This window comes from Petromyzon marinus, chromosome 66 (assembly GCF_048934315.1).
Source record: "Petromyzon marinus isolate PM22_M1 ecotype Great Lakes invasive population chromosome 66, UKy_Petmar_22M1.pri1.0, whole genome shotgun sequence".
NCBI lineage: Eukaryota > Metazoa > Chordata > Hyperoartia > Petromyzontiformes > Petromyzontidae > Petromyzon > Petromyzon marinus.
Window position 1 is genome coordinate 1,840,523 of NC_133732.1, and position 21,261 is coordinate 1,861,783.

At 46.1% G+C, this 21,261-nt stretch overlaps 1 protein-coding gene across 2 annotated transcripts; it reads right to left on the reverse strand.

Moving 5' to 3' along the window:
* Nucleotides 1-1,193: 1,193 nt before the first annotated feature.
* LOC116956561 (hemagglutinin/amebocyte aggregation factor-like) lies at nt 1,194-19,892 on the reverse strand. Of its 2 annotated transcripts, XM_032978263.2 has the most exons (7): nt 19,759-19,892; nt 17,996-18,070; nt 17,571-17,636; nt 13,121-13,223; nt 10,534-10,728; nt 8,007-8,159; nt 1,194-2,812 (listed from the first exon to the last, which is right to left on the reverse strand). In XM_032978263.2, the coding sequence occupies exons 1-7, from the start codon at nt 19,820-19,822 to the stop codon at nt 2,767-2,769; spliced, it is 702 nt and encodes a 233-aa protein (XP_032834154.1). In that variant the 5' UTR covers nt 19,823-19,892; the 3' UTR covers nt 1,194-2,766. The 2 variants fall into 2 exon arrangements, with proteins under 2 accessions (XP_032834154.1, XP_032834155.1); XM_032978264.2 differs by lacking the exon at nt 17,571-17,636.
* Between the last annotated feature and the right edge of the window lie 1,369 nt (nt 19,893-21,261).

Below are 21,261 nucleotides of genomic sequence, written 5' to 3' on the forward strand. Positions count from 1 at the left end.
TGCTCTCGTCACATGCAATCGAGTAAAAATCGAAAGCACAAGCTTTATCTGACACTTGCTGTTTTAAGTTAGCCGACAAGTCTTCAATTCGCCGCACAACCTTATTTCTGGACCATAATAACATCGTTGAAATCCTGCATTTTCTCCGGGCACATTATTCCCACGACTTTAGTGAGGCACTGCTTGATGAAGTCACCGTCTGAGAATGGTTTCCCGTGTAGGGCAATGAGTTGAGCTACTTCATAACTGGCTATTGTTGCATTTTCTTGAGCTTTGTTAGCACGGAAAAAACCCTGCTGCTGCGTTAGCAGGCTAGCTTGCCATTTGCTTTACCTTCTCTCTCCGCTCGGCGCCAGTGTAGGACGTGAAGGTCTGATGTTTCGTTTCATAATGCCGTCGTACATTGTACTCTTTCATTACGGCAACACTCTCATTACAAATCAAACAAACACACTTCCCCTTGGTTTCTATGGAAAAAAAATCATTTTTCCACCGAGTCTGAAATTTTCTGCACTCGCTTGCAATCTTGCGTCTCTTCGGTTCCGGCATTTCTCGTGACCCTGAGCAATTTTTTTCTTCGATTGCTTGGTTTGTGGAGACGCTGCCTTGTTCAAGACAATAGCGCAATACAGTGGGCCATAGCCCATTATGTTTAAAGACTGATACGGGTCAATTAAAAATGGATGGCGGGCCGTAGTTGGCCCGTGGGCCGTAGTTTGGACACCCCTGCACTACACTATACAAAGACAAAGATCCCCCATATAGCCTTAAGAGACTGTAGGGGCAAGTGCTGTTAGCGAGCACCTATGAAGGCCGGAACGGTACACGAGGGGGTGGGTGGCCAGCACCACGCCCGACCGCCTTTGTCTCCCTAGTGGCAATGTTTACACACCGCACCAGGTACTCATTTGAGGCTGAGTCGACCTAGGGGAGGCCCGGGACCGGTTCAGATAATCGTCACTGGTGTTGGCCGTGAGCGGGATTCGAACCCGAGTCGCCAGGTGCATAGCGCAGCGCGCTAACCACTACACTATCGCTCCCCACGACTACACTATACACACATTAATACGGGGAAACACACACATGCAGATACACACATTAACACGCGCACGCACACACAACAAATGTGCAAACAAATATACACACATCAAGCGCTCTACACCTCGAAAGAAAAACACACACGTGATCCATCCTGAATATAAGCAGATCCTCTGATTTTAATTTTAATTTGTATCAATGTCAGGCGACGCCACATGAGCAATCATTAGGCGCGTCGAGCATTTTGTAAGCAACTTCATTTGCATATTAGAAAGGAAATGTTACTTCTTTGTGTCGTAATGATGGTGGGGCCTCCGCTAACTGGGTTTTGGGGAAACCTGGCTTATAAGAAGCATTTAAAAGTTGTATGAGCAATGCAATGATGCTTCATATACACAAACGAGATGACTTGTGGCCGCATGTGAAAATCAGTCTTGGCATTTCTAAGATGGCAGCAAACTTTTTACTTGGGGGTCGGGACAGGAAGCAAGGTGTACTGAAGCCGACATTCACAGCAGTGGTTGAGTGGTGCGTTCGGTCTTCAATGGCACTCGAGTTCGGTAGATGTCCTCAAATTGCTAAATGATTGCTCTCCTCTGATGCCAAGGCATCTTCAACGCCGGTGGGGCAAATGCTTTACGCGGGGCAGGAGAACGCCTTGAAAAACGAAAGGGTCTCCATTTCATTCGCTTACACTTTCACACGTAAGGGAATGGAGTAAAGGGAAAATAAGTAATTGCAGGATTTCAATGGCATCTGGAGAAGCGAGCAAATCAGCTTCAAGACCAAACCGAGCATCTGAGGAACAATGCGTGTTTGGTACAGCTGTGCATGCCTGCGAGACTTGAACATTGAAAAAGACTGACAGAGATAAGATACTGGCACTCGAAATGTATTGCCACATGAGGATTACTGCATCTGTGCTGGACCCAAAGAGTGACCAATGTGGAAGTAGGAAAAAGATTTGCACGTACAAAAAGACAACCTGATGATGCAGGCAGTGATGAGAAGAAACAAGCACTGTTTAGACATATGTAGTGTGGACAACAACAGGGAAATTCAAAGTATGTTGTTCGGAAAAATGGAAGGAACCCAAAAGAGATGAAGACCTAACAGAGAACAGCCTGACGACGACAAAAGAGACTGGTGCCAGAAAAATGTGGCACTACTTGAGCGTATTGGCACTACAAGGCAGAGAAAAGTGGAAACAAATGACGAAATCTCGATTTGAAGCTTTCGTGACTGCAGGAATCCATACTCTCTGGTTCATTCGGTAAAGTCGCATGGGGTAGAAAATACAATAAAAAATAATACGTGACTTTACCGAAAGAACCAGATAAATTACGAAATATGTAGTGGATACCTATGGGCTATCTGCTCATAGGTCGTGGTGGTGATGATGATGATGACGTGTTCACATTTGCTCGAACATAAGCAAACTGATCCTGAACTAAGCTCATAAATCTGCCAAGGTGTTTAATGATTTGTTTAACGTTTTGTATTTAGACCACTGCTGTGAATTGCGCGCTGAGCATCAAATATTATGCACACTCCCACTTGGCTTTCAACTTTTTTTTCCGAGAAACTAAAGCGACACCTTCACGCTGAACCACCCGCACATAAAACACTCAGTGCAAGTTTAAAAGCTTATGTGATGCATACACCGTTAATGCAAGCGTTTGGGGTGTAAGCCATGAAATGCAATGAGACCTAAACTCCACGGCTGGTTTAGCACGCGGCCTTGGTGCAGAATTGGAATTTCCAACGGCGATCCCTGTGGACACAAGAATAAAAATGCAAATAAATTAGAAACGTGTCGTTAATACCTCATCGCTACCACCCGACACAGCCAATCAGTTAAGTTTGTCAAAATCTGCATTCCACATCTAAAGCAATGACGACGTGATCCCAAACCGATCAGTTTTACATCTAACATCTAAAACGCAGTCCAACACCAATCCACTGCTGGATGAAGGCCTTCCAATGAAAGTGTTAGTCACAGCGGCTGTTTGACCATACTTCACCACGCTGGGTAGTGTGTGTTGGTGAAGGATATTGTGGGCTCAAGATCATTTTCGGACTGATGTTAGCCATGGCCTGGAATATAACTCATTTGGTTCTGAGGATATTATTTCGTTAAACCCAGCCACCACCACTCGACACTGCCAATGAGTTAGGTTTGTCACGTAAACAAAACGTGGCCAATTAGTTTAGGAATTCAGCACTAACCAGCTGTGTGTTGGAGAGTAAAGCCACAACCACATTTACAATTCGAGTACTGTGACATGTGCTGAACTTGTAACTAATTTGTCACGAATTGTTTACATGCCAAAACTTACTGGTTCACTGTGCTCGATGGTGGAGGGTTTAATGACACATTTACGTAATGTAACCAAAAACAACCTCTTATGGATAATATTGGTCGCGACAGCTCTACTACTAAATGTTGAATTGAAAATAAAAACGTTTGTACACATACATATTATCCTTACCCGTGTATCGATAGTTTAATGTTTTATGTGTAATGTAATTTAGGGACTATGTGTTGTTGTCTTGGTGTGGTCTGCAACTGTTGCTGTTGTCTTGGTGTGGTCTGGGACTGTTGTTGTTGTCTTGGTGTGGTCTGGGACTGTTGTTGTTGTCTTGGTGTGGTCTGTGACTGTTGTTGTTGTCTTGGTGTGGTCTGGGACTGTTGTTGTTATTGTTGTCTTGGTGTGGTCTAGGACTGTTGTTGTTGTTGTCTTGGTGTGGTCTAGGACTGTTGTTGTTGTTGTCTTGGTGTGGTCTAGGACTGTTGTTGTTGTTGTTGTCTTGGTGTGGTCTGGGACTGTTGTTGTTGTTGTTGTTGTCTTGGTGTGGTCTAGGACTGTTGTTGTTGTTGTCTTGGTGTGGTCTGGGACTGTTGTTGTGGTCTTGGTGTGGTCTGGGACTGTTATTATGGTCTTGGTGTGGTCTGGGACTGTGGTTGTTGTTGTCTTGGTGTGGTCTGGGACTGTTGTTGTTGTCTTGGAGTGGTCTAGGACTGTTGTTGTTGTCTTGGTGTGGTCTGGGACTGTTGTTGTTGTCTTGGTGTGGTCTGGGACTGTTGTTGTTGTCTTGGTGTGGTCTGTGACTGTTGTTGTTGTCTTGGTGTGGTCTGGGACTGTTGTTGTTATTGTTGTCTTGGTGTGGTCTAGGACTGTTGTTGTTGTCTTGGTGTGGTCTAGGACTGTTGTTGTTGTTGTTGTCTTGGTGTGGTCTAGGACTGTTGTTGTTGTTGTTGTTGTTGTCTTGGTGTGGTCTGGGACTGTTGTTGTTGTTGTCTTGGTGTGGTCTAGGACTGTTGTTGTTGTTGTCTTGGTGTGGTCTGGGACTGTTGTTGTGGTCTTGGTGTGGTCTGGGACTGTTATTATGGTCTTGGTGTGGTCTGGGACTGTGGTTGTTGTTGTCTTGGTGTGGTCTGGGACTGTTGTTGTTGTCTTGGAGTGGTCTAGGACTGTTGTTGTTGTCTTGGTGTGGTCTGGGACTGTTGTTGTTGTTGTGGTCTGGGACTGTTGTTGTCTTGGTGTGGTCTGGGACTGTTGTTGTTGTCTTGGTGTGGTCTGGGACTGTTTTTGTTGTCTTGGTGTGGTCTGGGACTGTTGTTGTTGTGGTGGTCTGGGACTGTTGTTGTGTTGGTGTGGTCTGGGACTGTTGTTGTTGTTGTTGTTGTCTTGGTGTGGTCTGGGACTGTTGTTGTTGTCTTTGTGTGGTCTAGGACTGTTGTTGTTGTCTTGGTGTGGTCTGGGACTGTTATTGTTATTCTTTGGGTCTTTTGGTAGAGTCACGTGGATAGAAATAAAAAAATACAAATAAAATAAAAATATCGCGACGTTCCGATCGCAACGCACGCACTCGTCTTCAGGCGGAAAAAGTCCTCCACTTTTTCTGCCTGTAGACGATTGCTTGATACTGATTCGAATTCATTGACTGATAGTACTTTGCTGAACACAAAATATTGTTGAGTTTTTGCATCAAGCTAGAAGCAATATCCCGCAGAGAGGGTCCCTTGCTCATACATATCTGGAGAGTTCACCTCCGCCTGAAGACGATTTCTTGCGTTGCGATCGGAACGTCATCATATTTTTATTTCCCACTATTTATATCCACGTGACTTTACCGAAAAACCCAAAGAATATGAATTCCTGCAGTCACGAAAGCTTTAAGTCACTGTTATTGTTGTTTTTCTGCCTTGCTGCAAGCTCGCACGTGGTGTTAAAAAATGGGCAAGACCGTATGGTCTTAAGCAATTTGTACTAATATACGGACAGCCCTCGACTTACGAAGACACTTCGTTTCTGACACCCATTGGTAAGTCAAACAGTGCGTAAGTCAGAGCACAACAATGTACTGCACTTAAATGTGTTATGAAGTGCGTTACAGAATCTCATCGGCAAAAGTCAGGCCCACTCATACCGATGCCGGTGAACTGCCCAGATGTTTATGAGCAAGGACCCTCTCTGCGGGAAATGGATTCCAGCTTGATGCAAAAACTAAACGATACTTTGTGTTCAGCAAAGTACTATCAGTCCATGAATTCGAATCAGTATCATCATCCATGCAGCTGGATTAAAGCTTCTGCACATCGCCATCACAGGAGGTGAGGGGGCGGTGTCGATGTTACTGCTGTATTTAACCCAAACTGAGTCAATTTGCAGGTAATTCTTCACCAATGGGGATGTTATGGCCGATGTCAGTCACATTATGTGTGTGCGCGTGTGTTTGTTTTTGTGAGCGACGCTCACAACAATGAGCGGAGCACCGGGTGGCTAAAGCACAGCAAGTTGGCACAGTAGGGGGCACAGGTGGTGCATCAACCAGTCGTCTCAGTCAGTCGACCCCTGGCATCTAGGTCTGCCCTGTGACCTGCCAGCGGGCGTTCGACACTTCACGTGGCCTCAAGGTGCACATAGCCTGGCACGAGTGTCGCGGTGATGTCACCGCCACTTAGTGGTGAATGGCGGTTGTTGTTTTTGCGGAGGTTCGTGAACGACGCTGCTACTGGGCAGTTGGAGGCAGTCGCCCTCCAGCAAGAATGAGAAGAGAGTAACGATGCTCACAACAACGAGCAGAGTGCCAGGTGCCTAAAATCCATAAAGTTGGCACAGTCGGGGGGTACAGCTGGGTGCATCTGGAAGTCATCTCAGTCAGCCAACCCATGGCACCTGGGTCTGTCCCGTGGCCTCCTGTCAGCAAGCCTTCGACACTTCATGTGGCCTGAAAGTGCACCTGGCCTGGCACAAGTGCCATTATGACATCACCGCCACTTAGTGGGGAATTATGGATGTTGGTATTCATTTGTGTGTTTATTGACTTTGCCAAGGCCTATGATACCATAAAGAGCCCTGGACTCTGGGTTGTTGATCGTGCTTTTGGAGTCCCTGACTCTGCTCACAATCATTAAGGATCATCATAATGGTGGGCATGCCCGGGTAAAGCTGCGTGGCTGGGAGTCAGAGCCATTCCCTGTTTATCTTGGGGTGTTCACTGGGTTCTATAATATGTAACATCTCTTTTTTAATCATGGAGTTCGAGAAGCTTTCCATGGCTGTACTGGAGGAATCTCCATCTGTTACAGATAAAATTCGAGGCTGATCGATGCCCGGATTGCGGTCGAGAGATATCTCCCTGTTGGTCAATCATGTTATGTACTAGCATTTTGCCCATACAAGGACGGGTGTATTGCAGTAAATCTGAAATTGCAAGCGAAAAGCAGACCACCACGTGATATTCATTGCATCCATTCGTGTGCAATTTCTAAGGCCACAGTGACACAGACTTATTTCATTTAAAGGTTATGATCCCCTGTTCATCATGACGTCCTTTTTACTTCTACATCTCAACAGCGTTACGGAGATCACGTGATGACGTGAGGGTTCTGCCTTTGTCGTGAGGGTTGTCAGTTGACGCTGAAGAGGGGGGAGGAGGCACCTCGCCCCCCCCCCCCGTGGAGTGACGCCGCCCACTAATTATTATTAATGGAGGGGGTGTCCATTTGGAGGATGTCACATGTTCATGATTATTAATAAGGGGGGGCTGTTCAATGCGGAGTGACGTCACCCACTCATGTTTATTAATGAGGGATGGGGGTCCATGTGGAGGAGGTAACCTGCTCATGATTATTAATGGGGGGGGCTGGTCGACGTGGAGTGATGTCACGCGCGGGACACACGAACATTCTTGGCTCATTATATTAGTAAATGATGATGATCTGGTGATTGCTGCTCGCTCAGAGGCGTTGAAGGCGCTGCTTCTTGACCTGGAGCATGCTACTATTTGGTTGGGTCTTACCATCAGCACCTCCAAAACTCAGCACCTGCCTGAGTATTTTGTGTCATCAAACACTGAAACCCCTCAATTCACCATTAGCGGGGCAGTGACACACACTCGCTACAGAACAGAGGGGAGTTCAAAGGAAGTTCAACATACACTACATCGACTCACACAGAGACCCATAGACTCGCACAGAGACCCATAGACTCACACAGAGACCCATAGACTCACACAGAGACCCATAGACTCGCACAGAGACCCATAGACTCGCACAGAGACACAGAGTTTGTTGTCCTTCCACCACACCTTCGGTTAGCATGGTTGGCTACGTATGGTGTGAAATACGTTCAACACATGTACACACTTACACAGTCTCTGCAGAGCAGGGGAGAGAACATATACACTCCACGCTGAAATGCGTCCTGAGTCGGGAATTTGAACCCCGGTCCCCTGTCTTGCTGTGTCCAATGATAGCGGTTTGTGAAGTGAACCTTATGGCGGGACCACGAGGTCCCCTAAGCCCCCGGTTCTCCCATGGCGTTTATGTGCGCAGTGAGACGGAGTCGCCAAAAATGACTTAATTACGATTTTGACTTCCGTTTATTCGGGGCCCCGGGGTCCCGCCATAAGGTTCGAGGTTCAAGTGACAACAGCCACTGATGGGCGGACAAACTCACTCGGCGTCATTGCTGTGGTAGCTGTGCGCCCCCACCAGGTACCGGGAGTCCGGGGCAACCCAGAAGATTGGCGAGTCGAAGTCGTTGAGGTAGTCAGTCCACTGGCACGCACCCAAGCAGACGTTGGCCTGCATGGTGCAGGTGAACTTCCATCTGCAAGGCAATCATCTTCATCCTCGTCATCATCCTCGTCATTGTCATCATCTACGTTATCTTCATAACCACAAATATAAGTGTAAAGCACCATTTGATAACCGCCGTCATTATGGTAATCTACATCATGATAGGCACCACGGTGGCTAGGAGATGTTAACTACTTCACCTGGTTTACAGGAGGTCGTGGATTCGATTTCTGGACCGTGACGCCTGCTGTATATTTGGAGTTGGCATCTCTCTCTCTCTCCCTGTGGTCGCATGCATTTTTCTGAGGGTCCTCCAGTTTTCCCTCCACATTTAGAAACATGCGTTTAGAGTATTTCGCTGCTATACATTTATATGTGATACGCCACTTCGTTGAGCTATAATTTGTGATGGCCAAGTTACTTCTGAAAAAGAGCTACACAGCTCAATGGGGCCTTACATGGCAAAATAAAAAAATACAATAAAATAGTGGGCAGAGTGGAAACACAGAACCGCAGATATATATACAGACACCCAAGTAGAGGGAGTTAACACAGAGACATAAAGAGAGACACAACGTATGGAGCACAGAGAGACAGGGTCTCTGTGTCGAGGCCCTAGCATGTAGGGGAGACAAAGAGAGATGGAGAAGCACATCAAATCGAACAAGATTTAGTAAAATTTGGAAACAATATAATGCAACACAGAGGGTCGGTCAAAACACAATTAACGCATGGTCTGGCTGATTACATTATTTCAAAGATTGCTAAATTATAGGTTAAGAGTGATAGGGCACAGATCACAGACACATATATAGACATCTAAGCAGAGAGAGTTAGCACAGAGACACAGAGAGAGAGACACAGAGACCCTGTCTCTCTGTGCTCCATACGTTGTGTCTCTCTTTGTGTTTCTGTGTTAACTCCCTCTACTTGGGTATCTGTATATATATCTGCGGTTCTGTGTTCCCTCTCTCTCTTAAATTTAGCTCTTCTATGCCTGATGATGATTGCTTGCGTTGCAATCGAAACGTCGTATGCTTTTATGTAATTTAATTGTTATTATTATTATTATTTCTTATTTCTACGCGAATTTACCGAAAGAACCAAAGAGTGAGCGGGCAGAGTGGTTAGGGACCCCAAAAGCACCAACAACAATATCTTATTAATTCCACCAACACCATTATCTCATCAATACCACCAACACAATTATTTCATCAATTCCACCAACACCAATATCTCATCAATACCACCAACATCAATATCTCATCAATACTACCAACACCAATATCTCATTAATACCACCAACACCATTATCTCATCAATACCACCAACACCAATATCTCATCAATACCACCAACACCAATATCACAATTCACCACTTCCAACATCATCTACATCACAACCACAAACCATCACACGAACTCCCCGTCATCCTCGCAGCAGCGGTTTTGGCTAGCTATCGAACAAAGACGGTCACCGCATCACCGCAGGTTGCGGCGCTTTCAGATACGCTGCTTCTGTGGCCATCTGGAATGCTCTTCCTTCCGATTTTAGGAAGCCACTGGAGTTATACACTTTTAAATCATCATCAAACTCATTTACTTAGAACAGTTGTTTGTGTTTAGTGTGTTTGTCCTTCCCCCTGTACCTCCGATTAGCACTGTTGGCTATGTACAATGCAAAAGCAGTTAAATATACATACATCATCGCCACCATCACCATCATTCTGTCCATCACCACCAAAAAATACCAAGATCCCCCGTGTCGTCTTAACAGACTGTTGGGGAAAGTGCTGTTAGTGAGGATCTACGAAGGCCGGCACGGCAAACCCAGAGCTGGGTGTCCAACACCACGCACGTCCGCCTTTGTCTCCCAAGTAGCAATGTTTACACATTGCACCAGGTACTCATTTGAGGCTGAGTCGCTCTGGGAAAAGCCCAGGTACTAATGAAGATAATCGCTATCACTGGTGTCGGCCGTGAACAGGAATCGAACTTGGGATCGCCGGGTTTTGCTGGGCAAGTGCGCTAACTAGAGGTCACCACACACGGTGGTTAGGAGATGTTAACTACCTCGCCTCGTATGCAGGAAGTCAGAGATTCAATCGGACGGGTTTGCACCATCCACTGCGCTTACAGCTCCCCATACACACACGGTGGCTAGGAGATGTTAGCTACCTCGCCTGGTATGCAGGAAGTCAGAGATTCAATCGGACGGGTTTGCACCATCCACTGCGCTTACAGCTCCCCATACACACACGGTGGCTAGGAGATGTTAACTACCTCGCCTGGTATGCAGGAGGTCGTGGGGGAGGGGGGGGAGTTTGCCACCACCGCTGGCACTTTCGCTAATCGGCTCTTTCCCCACATCTTTGTGAAATTCGAAGTAACCGGTGGTCCCATCACCTGCGGTCCTCCGCGTCGTTGTTGTGGTAGCTCCCGATGCCGGACACGATGGAGTTGAATGGGCAGGTGAAATCCAGCTTCTCGTCGAAGGTGTTCACGTACGAGGTCGCGAAGGAGGAGACGGGGCGGCTCAGGTCGAACGTCTCCTTGCAGCGGAAGTCCCAGATGCGGTCCTCGGCGTCGTTGTTGTGGATACTACCAGCCACCCACCCATGCACACACGCAGATAGACACAGATGCAGGGGGATATTAACTACCTCGCCTGGTATGTAGGACGTCGTGGGTGCCATCTCAACCTGCTGTATATTTAGAGTTTCTGCATCTCCCTCTCCCCCCCCCCCCCCGTGGTCGCGTAGATTTTTCTCTGGGTCCTCCGGGTTTTTCCCTCCACATGTATAAACACACGTTTAGAGTATTTTACTGTACTGCAATAAATTAACCTTACGGCGAGACCCCGGGGTCCCATAAGCCCCCGGCTCGCGCATAAAGTGCGCTGCGACATCATTTTATGTCTACTGAAGGCAAACAATACGGCAATCTATTCCAGCTTGAGGAGCTCTACACGATGCGCCAATCAAAGTTTCAAAGTTTTGTTTCTTCTGCGCATTCGACCTCGCCGCGCTTGGACGACAATGACGACAGAACGATCCACTCCAGGTGGGTCGCGGCGTTTCTGTGCGCGGTGGGACGGAGTCGCCAAAAATAAATAAATTAATTAATAACGTTTTTTTTTTTTTACTTTACTTCTGTTTATTCGGGACCCTGGGGACCCGCCATAAAGTTCAAATGCCCACGTGATAAGCTACGTCGTTGAGCTCTCTATCCTTTTTGGCCAAGACGCTTCTGAAAAAGGGCTAAGTGGGCCTTACCTGGTAAAATACAAATGAAAATGTAGTTTTAAATGGGCATGGCACGGGCTGCAGCAGAGATGAAGCTGATGCGGCAAAATGAGTACGTGGAGCTGAGTGGACCTGCCGATGAGCAGTACCAGCGGTGTCAAGATCGGCCTCTGTGGAGGAGGAGGAGGCTCATGAAGGACGCAACAACAACTATGGAGCGGAGTGCCGGGCGGCTAAAACGCAGCAAGTTAGCACAGTGGGGAGCGCAGGTGGTGCATCTGCGAGTCATCTCAGTCAACCCATGGCACACACCTGGGTCTGCCCCGTGACCTCCTGCCAGCGGGCGTTCGACACTTCACGTTGGCCTCAAGGTGCACCAATACCAATATCCGCCATTCGCCACGGAGTGACGGTGACGTCCCCACGGCACCTGTGCCAGGCCAGGTGCACTTTGAGGACGCGTGAAGTGTTGAAGGCTCGCTGCCAGCAGGTCGACTTACACACAGGGCTGTACCTAATAAATGAACTGAACTGAGGTCACAGGACAAACCCAGGTGCCATGGGATGACTGACTGAGATGACTGACAGTTGCACCAAAGTGCACCTAGCCTGGCGCAAGCGACGTGGTGATGTCACCGCCAACTTGGTGGTGAAAGGCGGTTGTTTTTATTGTTGTTATTTGTGTGTGTGTGTGTGTGCGTACATACCTGTGACGGTGAGCGGTAGCGGGTAAGCGCGCTGCGCTACAAAACCAGCGACCCGAGTTCCATTCCCGCTCGAGGCAAACACCATTGACGATTATCTGAACCGGGACTGGACCTCCCCTTGGTCGACTCAGCCTCAAATGAGTACCCCTCCCCCCCACCGCTGCGGTGTGTAGTAAACATTTACACTCAGAAGACAAAGGCGGCCGGGCGGGCGGGCGGGCGTGGTGGTGCTGGCCACCCACCCACCCTCTGCGTGTGCCACGGTGCCGGCTTTCATGGGCACTGCTACTCACTACTAACACCACTTGCCCTAACACACAAACCCGGCTTAGGGGCCGGCCACAAATGACGTCACGCGATTTCTGACCCCGCCCCCCCCACTTCGTCACACGGCGTCACAAAAAGTCAGACCCCACCCCTTCAAATATGACGTCACAAAGCTCTGTCTCCCCCCCCCCACCAAAAAAATATATATAAGACATGCTTCAAATGGCTTTAAACTATTGTTGTCATTGTAGTTGCGTATTTAATGTGGCGCTGCACTCTGATGTTGTAGGAGAAAACATTTATTAACAAAGTTGATTTTATTAAGTAGAACGTGTTGTCTGTATTTATTTATAAAGTTGCAGCATTTTTACGTGACGTCACATTTCTCAACCCCCCCCCGCCCCCCCTCTCGTCACACATCGTCACAAATGTCTGACCACCCCCCTCTCCAGGTGCGTGACGTCATTTATGGACGCCCCCTTAGGAATACTCGCACTTACGAAGCAGCTTCCATTAAATATATATTTTTATTTTTATGACATTGGCTTAAAGCGCGAACTTTCACTTGCAAATTGAACCGCAGCCCTATTTTGTTCAGCCGAGCACTCCTCCGCGAGACGTAATAAAGTCAGCCTCGTGCTGGGAGTGTCTGTGTGGGCATGACATGCAGTAGTTCACTGTGTTTCGACTTGCGAACCGTTCAACTTACGAACGGTGGGGGGGGGAGGGGGTCTCAGGAAGGAATTGCGTTCGTAAGTCGAGGACTGTCAGCACCTGTGGATGATGTAGATGGACTGGTGAGCCGGGCAAGAGAAGTCGATGGGTGCGTCGTAGTCGTTGACGTAGCGTTTGTGCAGCGACTTCAACCCGGTGACACCTGCGCAGAACGCGCAACGGGGGGCCAGTGAACAATCAGCAGAACAGTGAACAATCAGCGAGCACAGGGAGAAGACGCAGACTCCAAATATACAACGGCAGCAGGCGTCAGGGTCGTGATCGAACCCACGACCTCCTGTACACCAGGCGAGGAAGTTAACATCTCCTAGCCACCGTGGCGCCCTTTCAAGAAAGTCAAACTCAAAAAAACAGCGAGACTTAAAAAAAGAGACGGTGAATCAATCCCGCTGGCAGTAGCGCCGCAAAGTGACAACGATGCTCGAGAGAGAAGAGTTACTCCTCGCTTCGAGACGGTGAATCGCGTGCATAGAAGTGTGCGTCCAGAGAGTCTATTTATTTGTCTGTTATAAAGTTCCACGCGATGGTGATGGGCCGCTTCGTTGCACCGTCATTTGTGACAGCCAGGTCGCTTCTGCAAAAATAAGTAATATTTAAAAATACTTTTTTTTTTAAAAACACGCTTTAATGAGATGTACCGTACGAGTAATGGCGGAACTCCACGACTCCAGAAACTGTCCCAGAAGCTTGCCATTAACGTAAGGGGCCGTGGTGATTTACAGCCAACGTTAGTTGAGCGTGGACAATAAAAAATATTTTTATTCTTAATGATATCATATAGTATTGTCATCAGTATGACACAAGTATACCAAGTTTGCGGTCGATACCACATTGGGAAGTGGGTTAAAATTGAGTTACAATATTTGAGGATACAACAACAGATAGCGAGTTAAATAAAAGCGTGCAATAGAAAAATAGATTAGTTTATTGATTAGTGTATGGGTCTCTATGTATCTCTATGGGTCTCTATGTATCTCTATGGGTCTCTATGCATTTAGAGTCTATTTATTTGGGTGATATAAATTTACACGTGAGTATGATCAGCTGCTCCGTTGAGCCGGCATTTGTGGCCAGCCAGGTCGCTTGTGCAACAGAGATACATAGATCAGTGGTGCCTTACCTGGTAAGATGTTTTTTCATGTGTTTAATGTAAAATTAGTTTAAGAGGCAGCAAATCGTAAAGACAGTGAATTGCATGAGACGAGTGAATCCCACTGACGGTGAATCTCATGAAACAATTCATCCCTCAAAGCAATGAAAAACAATGAATCTAAAGACACGTACGTATATTGAACTTATTTTGCCCCGTACGTAGCCAACCGTGCAAGTCGGAGGTGCAGGGGGAAGCAGGGGTGCCGCCAGAAATTCTGGGCCCTATGGAAACCAAAATTTCTGGGCCCCCTACATTTTTTACAGATAAAATTTAACCCAATAAACATGCCCAGTATACTTTACAAAAGATACTTAGCACATTGCATAGTTAAAATGTTTAAAGATGAGTACAAAGCCTACAAAAACAAGAAAAAAATATAGAAATATGTACTTGTTTACATAAAAGGGAGAACATTTATTATCTCAATTGCAAGCACAACAGAACATAATGTACACATATTGACATATACTTTACATGAACAAGCTTTAGCTGGGTCAAACTGCTCAATCAGGAAACATCAGCTAGAACTAACCCATAATTAAATCAGTCCAGGAATAAAACTAGCTAGGCCAAAATGGCTCAAAATGAAGACACACCAGGAGTAATGCCAGGCCTAAACCAGTCCAGGACTAAACAAGTACTGAACCAGACATCAACTGTTTGTTATCCAGGTCTAACAAAGTTATGTTCAACATTACTTTATAATGGCCCAGCGGCATGCCTTTCTGCTGGCAAAATCACGTATCAAATCATCATAGTTCAGCTTTCTTGCCAGTTTGCTTTCAATGGATAGTATGGCAAGGTGACAAAGTCTATCCTGCAACATAGCAGACCTCAGATAATTTTTTACCAGTTTCAGCTTACTGAATGCTCTCTCGCCACCAGCAACGGTCACAGGCAGTGTGCGAAATATTCGCAAAACTATGCAGACCTGCCCTAAAATACTCTGCAGCTGCATCTTGTAAATGCTGTTGAGCAGATAAATTGTTGACAGACACCCTGGGAAAGTGGCCCTATCTACAGAGTTGAGGTGTCTGACTTCATCTTCAATTTCACAAGTCAGATCAGTGTTGTATTTTGAAATCAATGGCTGGCATACAGAATGGATTTGATCATCACGTAACTGACCCATTTTTACAACTACAGAAAACTGATCCAAGATCTCAGCTGTTGTGGCAAACCTGGTACTTAAGTCATTGATTATGTGGTCCATCATGGGAAGAAACACAGTGTTTCTGAATATGGTGTCTGCACTGTGCTCCCTTGCTCCCTCTATCTCTGTCTCATCGTGATACCGTTTTCTTTTCCTCTGGCGGCTGAATCCTGACCTGAACAGAGGGTTAATGCTCATCTGTTGGGCAACAAGTGATGCTTCAGAAAAGAAACTCTCCCATTCATCCCTCAGATGTTGCATCTCCTCCTGCAATGCTCTGACATTTTCTGCCTCCGTCTCAAGAGTTAATTTCCCTGACTGGAGAATAATATTCCTTTTGTCAATGGCTTGCAGAACTTTGACCCAAACAGTCAACAGAAAAACAGTATCAAAAGTTTCAAAATACTTTTTTAGGCCGCTGGCTTCAGACCGAGCCTCTGGTGTCAGACTGCAGGTTGAGAGGATGGCATCAAGAGCTTATAGGACACTGGGCAGGTGCTTGGCTATAGGTTGAACAGCCTTAACCCTTGCACTCCACCGAGTGTCTGACAGACGATGTAAAGTGCAACCCGTTTTTGCCTTATAGATGGCCCATCGCTCTGGGCTGGCACTAACAAGTGCATAAAGGCGATTGACAAAGCCAAAAAAGTTGGTAACCTCTGGACTTGATTGAGCTGCATGCACACCAACAAGGTTCAGAGTATGAGACGCACAAGGGGAAAAAGTAGCCAGCTTATTCTTTTTTTAATAATTGGGCTTGAACCCCCTTGATTTTTCCAGACATGTTTGCCCCATTATCATAGCCTTGGCCCCTGCAGTCATTCAGATCTATGCCATGACTGTTAAGCACATTTACAATCATGTCTGCAATCTCACTTCCTGTTTTTTTGTGAAAATCTTTAAACTCCAAAAACCTTTCAACAACCTCCCATATCTTGTTTTCTTGATCAAAACCTACATATCGTAAGAGTAATACATTTTGCTCTGTATGTGAAATATCAGGAGTAGCATCGCAAATGACTGAATAATAGACTGATTCCTCCCTTTCCTTAAGAATACTACTTAACACTCGTTTTCCACATGACTCCATAAATTCGTTCTGAATATCTGAGCTTAAATAGTGTGTCAATCTTGTTCCTGTTTTTGTTGTCTCTGACTTTTTGTAGATGTTCGTTGAGTAGTGGGTCATAATGGGACAGGAGCTCAAGGGCGCCCAAGAAGTTGCCATTATGAATGTCCCCCAAGTCTTTTGTTTTACCCCTAAAGGGTAAATTTCGAGAGGCCAAGAACAAGGTTACATCGAGTATCCTCTTCAGAATAGCTCTATTTTTGTCTATTTCTGTTTGTATGAGCTTCCTCAGCTTGCTGTCTATTCCCCCAGGGACAGCTGCCATTACAGACTGTTGTAAGGTTTTCCATTTTAAGTAGCACTCCCTGAGTGCTTTGCTGCTTTCGTGGTTAGGGAATTTATCATACATTCGACGCCATGTTACGTCTTTGATTTTATAACCATGTTGACTGCTTAGTGCGCTCATACAAGGTTTTTTTAGCTCATGGCCAAATAATACACAAGGAATACAAAATAGTGCATTTGTGCTTTGGCTGTAAATGACCCAGTCTCTCTTAATCTTTTCCCTGCAATTTCCTGACTTTGTGTGCTTGAGGTATTCGGGGAAGGCTTTACCTTTTGAATCATGTGGCATTTCTTGTTCTTTATCTTTAGAAGAAGCTATTTTTTCCACAATTTTTTCTCTGTCTGCATTGCTAATTTTTTCTGACCACAAACCAGGATCATTTGACACAACAGTCTCTTCTTCATCTTCCTCTGAGTCTGCTCTCATGGCTTCCCCTGTTCTCGCATCTTCCTCTCTTCTGTTATCTTCCTTTACACTTAGGGCTCCCTCTGTGTTCTCATATTCCACTATTCTCACCGCTTCCTCAACTTCCACACTCTTTCCTGGCAAAACTCTCTGTCTCTCTCTTGTTTCTGTGGGGTTAGGATAGCAAAATCATTTTTGTCCCCCAGTCAACAACAAGTTACAGCTTAGAATTAATATTTTCTTAACTGCATTGTTGAATAATATTATGTGAAACATATAACTATACAACACAAGAAAAAAATTAGACCATCCAAAACTTAATTAGTTGTTTACTACCTTGGTAGCTGACCATGTTCACCTTACCTGCCACTGAGAGGACTGAGTCATTAGTAGGAGAACGAGGTGCAGACAATAAAGCTGGCTCTGCATCTGTATAAGTCAAACACACACACACACGTAATAATAACCATATCATTTGTATTGGCCTATTTAGTTTTCTTAATATAAAATATTAAAATATCTACAGACACATGTTTTATTCAATTTTATATTATTTTTTTCTGGGGCATTTTATTCACTTTAAGAACGTCAAGTTTGACAGCATCGATCGTAGCAGCAGCACTGTCACTTCACAGAACACACGACACACACACGGCAACCTGATTTTGTAATTTTTGAAAACGTGTAGATTACTTTTTGTTTTGTAAAGTTATCATCACGTGGCGAACACAGTAGATAAGACGTGTTTAGAGGCTTCAATCTTCGTGAAGTTTCGCGCTCAGGCTCACCTTGTTCGGCTGAGACGGGGACGGGGGATGTGGGGGAAGGAGGACGTGGGTGTGCAGCAGCTGCTGAATCTGTGTCTACGAGACATGATAACCCCGGAGACAGCAGAGATGTTATTATTGTTGGATGTAAGTCATAATTCAGTAATTATTTTACTAAGCTAGCCAGATAAAGGCAGGTCATGTAGCAACAAAAATAAGTAACTCTGAAAGTTTTGGAATACAGGAATAGGGCAAGCTACCTTTCTTTTTGAAAAACTGTGTGACATACTGTCGCCTTCGGCGTTCCCTGTCTTCTCTTTCCCTCTTTTCTTTCCGTTTTTGATGCCCTGACTTTTGATGTGACATGCCTGCGTGTGTCACTGTCTGCACTGCGTCATAGCAAGTGCAATAAGCAAGAGACGCTACACTAGCGATCGTAGCTTGGACAGCGCAGGTGGAATGAACCATTGTGAGGGGGAGGGGTGTGACTGAAACAGTAAATACATTATTTGTTTTTTTTTTTAATATTAAATCTATGGTCAAAACGGACAAAATACGCATTTAGTGCACGAGGGGCCCTAGCACATTTAGTGTATGTATAAAAAAGAGAAAAGAAATAAGAAAAGAAAAAGGGGGTCTGCTCTTCTGGGCCCTAAATCAGCCTGGGCCCTTAGAATCGTCCTAACCTTCCACCCCTTTAAGGCGCCCTTGGGGGGAAGAACAACAAACTATTGATCTCTGTGTGAGTCTATGGGTCTCTGATTGAGTCTCTGGGTCTGTGTTTATAGTGTACGTATATTGAACTTCTTTCGCACCGTACGTAGCCAACCGTGCTAATCGGAGGTGCTGGGGAAATACAACAATTCTAGATTTAAAGCTTTCGTGACTGCAAGGATCCATATTCTTTGGTTCTATTGGGTAAAGTCACGTAGGTAAAAAATAAAATAACAAAAATCACGACGTTTTGGCCACAACACAAGCGGCCTTCATCAGGTGAAGGGACGAGACTGTCTGGAGGACAGCGCTGGAGTGAAAAAGCCACGCTCAGATCACGACCTTTAAGCTGTGTGAGAAGAAACAAAGCGCCTTGACAAAGGAATTAGCATATAATTTAGCATTGAAATGGCTGAGTGATTAGCTTGTGACTAGTCACAGAAATGGCTATGTTAAAGTTAAAGCATACACATCCGCATCCTTTGTCAAGGGGTGCCTCTGCGGATGTGTATGCTTTAACTTTAACATAGCCATTTCTGTGACCAGTCACAAGCTAATCACTCAGCCATTTCAATGCTAAATTATATGCTAATTCCTTTGTCAAGGTGCTTTGTTTCTTCTCACACAGCTTAAAGGTCGTGATCTGAGCGTGGCTTTTTTTCACTCCAGCGCTGTCCTCCAGACAGTCTCGTCCCTTCACCTGATGAAGGCCGCTTGTGTTGTGGCCGAAACGTCGTGATTTTTGTTATTTTATTTTTTACCTACGTGACTTTACCCAATAGAACCAAAGAGTATGAAATACAACAAACTGAACACAACAACAAGCAGCAGTTCTCAAGAAAGGCGTTTGTCAATCGAGATGATGATTTAAAAGTACGTAGATGCAGTGGCTGCCTTTGTCTGTGGTGGTGGTGTTGGATTAAATTGCTGCTGCAGTTAATCACGGCATTGTGCTGCTCCTGCTGCTGCTGATGATGCTTTTGATGACAACAACAATAGCGACACTCAAAAAGCAGCATTCAATATACCGGAGGAATCCGATGAGCCATGAAGCTCTTTCGTCCACTCACTCAGGGGTTTCGCCTCCATGCCGACCGCCAGAGCCACGAGGAGGAGGAGCTGCAGCTGCTGCATGGTGGTGATGGATGAGAGCTCAGCTGGCACCGGGCTTGGAAAGGGGAATTCGGATGGTCGCTGTCTCGTTGCCCTCTTCGCTTTATAGAACCCAGAGGGAGTGGTGGTGGAGGAGGGGGATGGATTTTCCACTCTTGCGCCACCGGTGAGCCATGGGCTCGGTGGGTGAGCAAATAAAAACACGATGAACACGCAGAGATAAATGATTCTCCCGAGGTTCCAGTAATCGCTCCCTCGCACACGTAAACGTACACACGAAACTATATTATCATTAAAGTAGTGTGTGTCCACATCCCATCAGCATACATACATTACATAAACTCGCACACAGACTCATACACTCACATAGACTCACACAGAGACCCACAGACTCACACAGAGACCCACAGACTCACACAGACACCCACAGACTCACACAGAGACCCACAGACTCACACAGAGACCCATAGACTCACACACAGAGACCCATAGACTCACACAGAGACCCATTGACTCACGCAGAAACCCATAGACTCATACAGAGATCCATAGACTCACACAGAGACCCACAGACTCACACAGAGACCCATAGACTCACACAGAAACTCACAGACTCACACACAGACTCACAGACTCACAAAGAGACCCATAGTTTGTTGTCCTTCCCCCACGCTCTCGGTTCGCGTGGTATGGCTAAGTACGGTGCGAAAGAAGTTCAACATACCTACACCATCATCACTACCACCATCATTCTGTACATAGCAACCAAAATAATAGAAAGATCCCCCGTATATCCTTAACAGACTGTAGGGTCAAGTGCTGTTAGCAAGTAGCACTTATGAAGGCCGGCACGGCACACGAGGGGGTGGGTGGCCAGCACCACGCCCGGCCGCCTTTGTCTCCCCAGTAGCGATGTTTACACACCGCAACCGGGTAAAGTCAGTTCTAAATAACACTGCGTGCTTTTGTCTAACGCGAATTGGATACACAGTGCGATGCATGTATCCGGGAACGCATTGCGTTTATAACGCGGGTGCGAATTGGATGTAAACGCGATCGAGCTGAACGGAACTACGTCGCAGCGAGCGTGAATAGGCGGTCGTATGGCTTCGCCTCGGTGTCGCATCATCATCATAGCGCAAGGCAGCGGGATGCTGCTGGATGATGCTTCGAGACCCTACCCTTCACGCGCCTCGGTCTTTGTTCGGCCCTGCGGCGTTACGCATCTCACGCGTTATAGCGGACTCTAATTTAACCACACATTTACTTTTCACCAAAGTGGGGCGCACACAGGGAGGTTCAATACTCCAAAAATTGTTGACCTTGCTTTCTTACGGTGGCTGAGGAACATTGTGACAGAGACATTGTTCTTCCACACCAAGAAAACACCATCGCACGATTTGCTGACACTAACAGAGCATACGATGCCCTACAAAAACACATTTTCCCATCGCAAGACC

Coding starts and splice junctions, on each gene's coding strand:
- LOC116956561 (XM_032978263.2), bottom strand. CDS start 19,822: ATGCAGCAGCTGCAGCTCCTCCTCCTCGTGGCTCTGGCGGTCGGCATG. Junction 10,729..13,120: donor TCCATCTACATCATCCACAG/GTGCTGACAGTC, acceptor GGTGGCTGGTAG/TATCCACAACAACGACGCCG. Junction 2,813..8,006: donor TACCACAGCAATGACGCCGA/GTGAGTTTGTCC, acceptor TTGTGTCCACAG/GGATCGCCGTTGGAAATTCC.